We start from the raw sequence: 8,325 nt of genomic DNA on the forward strand, positions 1-8,325 counted from the left end.
GATGAAGCCAAGGATCCATGAATGGTCAACGAATGAATGAACGTTGAGTTAACCCCCGAATGATTCATTAAACCTATCTTTCCTGGGAAGCTGCTGCTGCTAAGTCACTTCAGTCGTGTCCGACTCTTTGCGACCCCATAGATGGCAGCCCACCAGGCTCCCCCGTCCCTGGGACTCTCCAGGCAAGAACACTGGAGTGGGTTGCCATTTCCTTCTCCAGTGCATGAAAGTGAAAAGTGAAAGTGAAGTCGCTCAGTTGAGTCTGACTCTTTGCGACCCCGTGAACTGCAGCCTTCCAGGCTCCTCTGTCCATGGGATTTTCCAGGCAAGAGTACTGGAGTGGGGTGCCATTGCCTTCTCCGTCCTGGGAAGCTACAATACTAAAATTCCTTAGTCCACTAATGCCTCCAAATATTCTCAGAATTGAAATTTTTCTTGAGTTTTGAACTGGATAAGGCTCAGGTGTTCTGAGTGTTTCTGCACTACTGGACAAGGTGCAGAAAAAAAATTTAAGTTTGGAGCTGGTTAAGGGAAGCACAAAAGTGAAAATTCTCTAAGATGTAAAGAATCTCAGAAGTGTGATTTTATGGATTCTACTATATAGCAGAAGGTGGTACTCTCCATTTCAAGCTTTGAAAGATTATTTGAAGCTTCCTTAAATAGTTATTATCTTCCTTTTGATTACCTTTTGAACATAATAGCTTAGGAAGGAAAATGCAAATTGTACAGACACAGTGAAGACTGCTACATATCAAAATATTATTTTGTACTTTTCTAGTTTCTTGCAAAACAGTCTTTATGCTCTATACTGGTCATGAAGACTTACTGCAACACTTCTTGTTAAAATGAACAAGGCCTTCAATGAGGTAACGCCTCAAATCAGTCAGAATGGCCAATATGCTGGAGAGGGTGTGAAGAAAAGAGAACCCCGCTATACTGCTGGGGGCAATGTAAATTGGTACAGCCACTATGGAAAACAGTGTGGAATTTTCCATAAAAAACTAGTGTTGCCATATGATTTAGCAATTTCACCCCTGAGCAAGTATCTGGACAAAACTGTAATAGTAAAATATAAAAAAAAAGATAATTCAAAAATATACTATATTCATAGCAGCAGTATTTGCAATAGCAAAGACAAGGAAGCAACCTAACTGTCCATCAACAGATGAGTGGATAGAGATGTGGTGTACACACAGTGAAATACTACTCAGCCATAAAAAAGAATGAAATGATGCCACTGGAAGCAACACAGATGGACCTAGAGATTATCATACTAAATCAAGTCTGAAGGAGAATACCATGTGATAAGGCTTACATGTGGAATCTAAAATATAACGTAAGTGAACTTCTCTCTGAAACAGAAATAGACTCACAGATAAAGCACAGACTTGTGGTTGCCAAGAGGAAGGGGGTGGGGGTAGGATGGATTGGGAGCTTGAGATGATCAGATGCAAACTGCTATAAAGAACGAATAAATAACAAGGTCCTGCTGTATAGCACAAGGAATTGTATTCCCCAACACTCTATAGTAAGCCATAATGGAAAAAGAATGTATGTGTTCAGCTCAGTTGTGTCCAACTCTTTGTGACCCCATGGACTGCAGCACGCCAGGCCCCCCTGTCCACCACCAACTCCCAGAGTTTAATCAAACTCATGTCCATTGAGTTGGTGATGCCATCCAACTGTCTCATACTCTGTCATCCCCTTCTCCTCCTGCCCTCAACCTTTCCCAACATCAGGGAACAGTAGCATCTGCTGGTACAATTGCTGTCCAATGGACATTTAAGTAAACAGGCAAATAAAAAACTACCATTATAAGGACATTTAAGATCTGCATAAATATCTGCATAAATTATCAGGGTCTTTTCATATGAGTCAGCTCGTCACATCAGGTGGCCAAAGTATTGGAGTTTCAGCTTCAGCATCAGTCCTTCCAATGAATATTCAGGACTGATTTCCTTTAGGATGGATTGGTTGGATCTCCTTTCTGTCCAAGGGACTCTCAAGTCTTCTCCAACACCACAGTTCAAAAGCATCAGTTCTTCAGTGCTCAGCTAGCTTTATAGTCCAACTGTCACATCCATACATGACTACTGGAAAAAGCATCACTTTGACTAGACAGACCTTTATTGGCAAAGTAATGTCTTTGCTTTTTAATATGCTGTCTAGGTTGGTTCTAACTTTTCTTCCAAGGAGCGTCTTTTAATTTCATGGCTGCAGTCACCATCTGCAGTGATTTTGGAGCCCCCCAAAATAAAGTCTGCCACTGTTTCTATTGTTTCCCCAACTATTTGCCATGAAGTGATGGGACCAGATGCCATGATCTTAAGTCTTCTGAATGTTGAGCTTTAAGCCAACTTTTCACTCTCTTCTTTCACTTTCATCAAGAGGCTTTTTAGTTCCTCTTCACTTTCTGCCATAAGGGTGGTGTCATCTGCATATCTGAGGTGATTGATATTTCTCCTGGCAATCTTGATTCCAGCTTGTGCTTCATCCAGTCCAGCATTTCTCATGATGTACTCTGCATATAAGTTAAGTAAGCAGGGTGACAATATACAGCCTTGATGTACCCCTTTCCCGATTTGGAACCAGTCTATTGTTCCATGTCCAGTTCTAAATGTTGCTTCCTGACTTGCATACAGATTTCTCAGGAGGCAGGTCAGGTGGTCTGGTATTCCCATCTCTTTAAGTACTTTCCACTTTGTTGTGAACCACACAGTCAAAGGCTTTGGCATAGTCAATAAAGGAGAAGTAGATGTTTTTCTGGAATTCTGCTGCTTTATTGATGATTCAGTGGATGTTGGCAATTTGATCTCTGGTTCCTCTGCCTTTTCTAAATCCAGCTTGAACATCTGGAAATTCACGGTTCACATACTGTTGAAGCCTGGCTTGGAGAATTTTGAGCAATACTTTGCTAGAACGTGAGATGAGTGCAATCATGCAGTAGTTTGAGCATTCTTTGGCATTTGTATATTTACATATATAGGCGATGGCACCCCACTCCAGTACTCTTGCCTGGAAAATCCCATGGACGGAGGAGCCTGGTGGGCTGCCGTCTATGGGGTCGCACAGAGTCGGACAGGACTTAAGTGACTCAGCAGCAGCAGCAGCAGCATATGTGTATATATGTACACACACATATGTGTGTGTGACTGTAGCTGTACAGCAAAAGCTAATAACACTGTAGATCAACTATACTTCAATAAGTTAAAAAGTACAAAATTAAATTAACAAGCCCACTAGTATGACTTTAAAAAATTTTCCAGGTATAGTTTCATTCTTCTAAAAATAAACTGATGTAAAAGAGATGGTCTACTGAATACAAACTGTTCATCAAAGTCATAAAAACAAAAAAAATACACCTCCATTTTGAAACAATTTCTGTACTGCTGCTGCATGAAGTGAAAAAATCATCCCTGCCATCTAAAGCACAGCCCCTCGTCTTACAACTCAGCTTGGTTACTACTGGAGTTAGTGGGAACAAACCAACGATTCAGGGGTAGCAGTTTAACAGGAAACGTTAACTATATCCTATACACAAAGTATGGATTTGACAAAGTAAATGGTGGGTTTTCTGTTTAACTATCTCTCTTGATATTTGGCTTTTCAGATGGCCAAGTATAAAACAGTAGCATCTGCTGGTACAACTGCTGTCCAATGGACGTTTAAGTAAACAGGCAAATAGAAAACTACCATTATAAGGACATTTAAGATCTGCATAAATAGGAATGGTACCTTCCCCACCTCTCCCACTCAAAAAGGCCGAGATGAAACAACAGGGGGGGTGCCTATGTTAGGCAAACGCACCCAGACTCTTCAGTGACTCACCTACAGATGCTACCGTCATATACTGAGTGGTGTGTGTGTGTGACCAAGGCAACCATTGTCTTCCTCACAAATAATTTCTTTACACTTACCGAACTGTATCTTGGTTGAGAGACTTTTCTCACCAGCCCTTAGGGTAGTTATAGAAATAAACAAAGTGATTCTATTGTGGAAATTTCCCCCTGGTTTTAGTTTTGTCAGATGATCTTTTCTTAAAAAAATGGAGGATAACGTGAAGTTTTGAGCAAAGAAAGTAGCTAACCAATAAATGTAAATGGCTTAGAAAATATGCTGAAACGTATTGATTAGAAATCAAAAAATACAGTCATCTTCTACTGCAGCACCTCAAAGGCACACAAAGCCCTCTCTAATCAAGATACTGCAGGCTCTCAGAGTCACTTGCTTGTTTTGGCCTCTAAGTTTCATGCTACTTACTTCCTCAGGAGTAATTTTTCTCCTTCCTGTTCTGTGTTTTTGTTTTTTCCTCCTCAACGTTAAGTCTATGGCTTTTGTAGGGAAGTCAGAGTCATTGGGAAGAAAGTGTAATTTCAGTGAAGTGTTGATTCTGAGTACCAAAAATAAAGGAGGATCATTTTGAATTGTCTTGGGATATTGAAAACAAACACATGTGGGTTAAGCTTAAAGAGCGCCAGAGAGGACATAAAGGCTAAGACTCTGCTGGATTAAAGACCTTTGCAATTCAGGTGGTAATTAAGCTGATGAGAATGGGTATTTCCAGTTCTCTTATTCTATGGAATAATTCCAAAATTTCTTTGAGCAGGTATGTTATAGAAACTGAACTAAGGGTAGATGAAGTAGTTAAGCAAATACACAGGGCTTTACAATAAACTCTAGTATATAAGTAACAAAGTTATAGTGAAAAAAATGCATGTATATAGTTATGTGTGTATATAAATGTACTTGATATAGGGAAATATAATGGAAAACCAGTTGAAGACATAAAATTATATTCATCACTGTCATGTCACACTGATCTTTATTCCTAGTGTAAGCTATTATAATAGCAGGGATAAGCAGCACTGGCCACGCTAATGCTAGATGTGATCTGCCATCAACAGCAGTGAGCTCAGGGAGCTCTACAGGCATGTGAGCAACTAAGCCATCAGAATACCAGCCAACTACAAAATTCCGCAACTGGAACATAGACGCATCCACTCACTCTCGTGCATCGACTTAACACTCAGGTTTTCAACAATGCAACCAATTAACATATTCATTATTCTATTATTCTTTACCGGATCTTTACTTCTTTAGGGATCAATGATATGTGAGTAACTTAGCAAACAGATGCTCTTGAAAAAACCATCTCTAAACGGTTTAGTGGCACCAAAATGCCAGAATGGGTTTTTTTACTACTTTAAGGAACCTACAAAAATGTTAAGGAAGACAAATATATGAACCGGTTTTATTTTATTTGCATTTAACATGATTACACACATTCATGTGTCTAACAAGATCTGCACTGTTACATTAAAAATACAGTACAATAACATTCAACATGAGGTACTTCATATTTATATATTTTTCCTTCATAAATAATGCGGTAAGCTCCTGAATTCAAGCACTCTGATGCACAACTGGCTAGTGTCTTGAATTAGCAAGCTTATTTAGACACCTTAAAAAAAAAGACAGTTCAGTGCAATAATTATGTAGAAATTAGACCATTTACTTAAATACTATATTAAGATATGCTTAAAGAATGTTACATTAGAACTGCTAGCCTAGTTCCCCTTATCCCCAGGATACAAACGACAACAAAGACTGCCAGATACGTGGGGAAAAGCATCTACAGGGCAGTGTTTAATAAAATTGTGTTTATGCATTGCAGTTGCCTGCCTTGTCAGAACAATGGTTTCTAGTTTTGAAAGCTACAAAATTTGAGATTACCAAAGAAAATAAAGCAAGCATATTAGCCTTAATTCCATGTCATTGAAAATGCAGAAGGGAGAATAGGATTTAAAAGATAACATTTTCTTATTTTAAATACAATCTTCAAATTTATACCACAGCTCTTGGCACCAGCCAATGAGATGACGGTTTTTTAATTTTTCTTCAAGTGACAGCAATTATCATAAAATTAAGTTCTTCCATACCCAGTATATAGGATCTCATGGGGCTCTCACCCAGCAGATTCCCAGCCTCTGGAGGGTAGCTACTAATAGGAGCACTGATCGTGGGTGTTACTGAATGAACAAGGTTATCACACTCCCCTCCAAAACAATCTAGTATGATGAAATTAGAGCTAAAAAGTTTCTTCTCCTCTGGCTTATAAATAAGTGCCTTCCAATCAGGTAAATCTACAGTCTACCAATTGCAAGGTAGCTATGAGTTACCGAAATGTTTAACCATAATTTATAAACAAAACCCTTTGTAGAAATGTTTTTTTAATTGAAAACCTACCTCCGTTTCATAGACGGTTTGCCACAACTACTACCTGTCATCTTGCTAATAAGAAATAACTGTTAGATAATTTTGGAAGCTTGTCCTGGGAGCACGCATCTGTTAATCACTGGTAACAGCTTCTGAACCTCCATGCTAACAGACACGGGTAAGGGCAAAGATGATTAAAACATTTCTGTAATCCAGTGTTTTTCTCCATCGGGGAAGCTGGCCGAAGCAGCAGCCCACGTCTACGGGAGAGAAGCGGCCCGGAAGCACAGGCAGTCCCCCTCTGCGGGCCGGGTGGGCCCGGCAGGGGGCCCCTTCTGTCCCAGCCCCGCTGGCCGGGCAGCAGGAGACAGCTCCTGAGCCGGCGCGCACCACATGCGCACGGGCACCCACGCACACACCCACCCCGGGACTAGCCCCCGCTCCAGAGCCAGCTTCGGGCTCAGAACAGGAGAAGGAGGTGGCCAGGGACCACACTCTGGGTGGCGGGGAAGCCATCTCAGGATCACACTGGGCAGAAAAGTTGCCCAGAAACACGTGGATACTTCAACTGGGAGCGACCACAGTGTACACCACTAGGGTCACGGGCACTAAGCCAGCACAAGCCTTTGTGAAGGAGAATGTTTTGACGAGCTTTTCCCGCCTTTGTTTACACTATCCATGGGAAAAGAACAAAAAAGAGAACTGGATGTGATGCTGAGGCACTGAACATTAAGGTATCATCGAGTTTATTACTCCAGACCACTTTTTAAAAACCCTGCAGGCATATATGGCTCGTTCAGATGGTCACAGGCCAGATTCTAGCAGTCCAGGAATGGGACAGAATCATAATTAACGAAGAAGAGACAATGTGGTCAAAGCAGATTAAGTAAAATATATTTCAGATTAAAAATAAAAAATCAATGCATAAAGTATCTTATTACATTAACATGTGGCACTACAAAACTAACCGTTATTCTATTCATCTGAAGAAATCGTTTGGTCCTCTTTTCATGGGAATGGGGGAATAGGAATTCTATACAGTACAACTTTTGAAAACCAGCAAGTGGCAGGGATCAGAAGCTAAGCAGGGAGAAAAGAGCTTGACTTTTTCAAACTCTGGATTATAATGTGCCATCAATTAAACTATTTGTCATGTGGGACTTTTTCAGGCTTCCTTTTAAGACTATTTGAGTTTCAATTAACAGACCTGCAATTTTTCTCTAGTTGACAATAAAGTTTTGCAATTTAGTTACTTCCAGAAGAAGCCTCTGTACTGGAATTGCCTGTCTTCTAAACTAAAAGAACACAAATCTGCTTGTAGCAAAAGTCGTGATCTAAAACTTCCATTTCTTACTTGTTTTACCTTCCGTTGACAGCTGCAGTTTAAAAATTTGACAAACTTATGAATTTAGGATTTAAGAAAAAGCAATGTCCAAAAGCAAATGCCCAAAATATTTAAAAGGAAATAAGAAGGTAAAGATGACTACTGTCTACTTTCTAAATTATTACTTATTATCAAGCAAAATGTCTTTCAAAATTGTACACTGAGGTTTATCTGTTTGGGGAGAGGGAGGGTTTCCGTTTAAAAATAATTGCTACTGTTACTTTAGAGTATTTCTTTCTCTTTGTCAAAATAAAGCCCCAAAGGAAATCTGAGGTGATCCAAAAATCTTCTTAAACTGGGAGGTCAGTGGGGCAGTCGGAAAAGAATGCAAAATCTCCCTGGGTGGATAGGTGCAACTCTAAGAACCACAAGCCTTGCTAAGAATTTGGCTTTTTGACATACAGTTAAAAGCTGAGTGCTGCATTTTTGCCTGTACATAACGAAAAAGGTTGAAAGAAATCAGAACCGGCGCATAGCTCTGTTCCTTACGAACAGCCCGCGCCGATGGCTGGCTGCAGCCGAGCTGAGCGTGAAGCGGGGAGCCGGAGCGCTCAGGCGTAGAAGATGAGCTCGGGGATCTGGCCGCCCTGCACGCCCGTGCCGTTGGTGCTGTCCGACGAGCACTGGAACTGCACGGTGACCTTGCCGCACTGCACCTCCGTCATGCCCTCCTGCCCGAAGTAGCTGAGCTCGTTGCCGTCCAGGATGACGCTGGCCGTGTAGAA

At 40.8% G+C, this 8,325-nt stretch overlaps 1 protein-coding gene across 1 annotated transcript in view; it reads right to left on the reverse strand.

Annotated features, from left to right (window-relative positions):
- Window positions 1-5,223: 5,223 nt before the first annotated feature.
- The window catches only part of BTBD3 (BTB (POZ) domain containing 3), a 9,844-nt gene continuing 6,742 nt past the window's right edge, over window positions 5,224-8,325 (reverse strand). The window contains exon 5 of the mRNA XM_010834233.1: window positions 5,224-8,325. Coding sequence (XP_010832535.1) covers window positions 8,152-8,325 — 174 coding nt within the window. The 3' untranslated portion in view covers window positions 5,224-8,151.

Source organism: Bison bison, unplaced genomic scaffold (genome assembly GCF_000754665.1).
Source record: "Bison bison bison isolate TAMUID 2011002044 unplaced genomic scaffold, Bison_UMD1.0 scf7180017864030, whole genome shotgun sequence".
NCBI classification, from domain to species: Eukaryota; Metazoa; Chordata; class Mammalia; order Artiodactyla; family Bovidae; genus Bison; species Bison bison.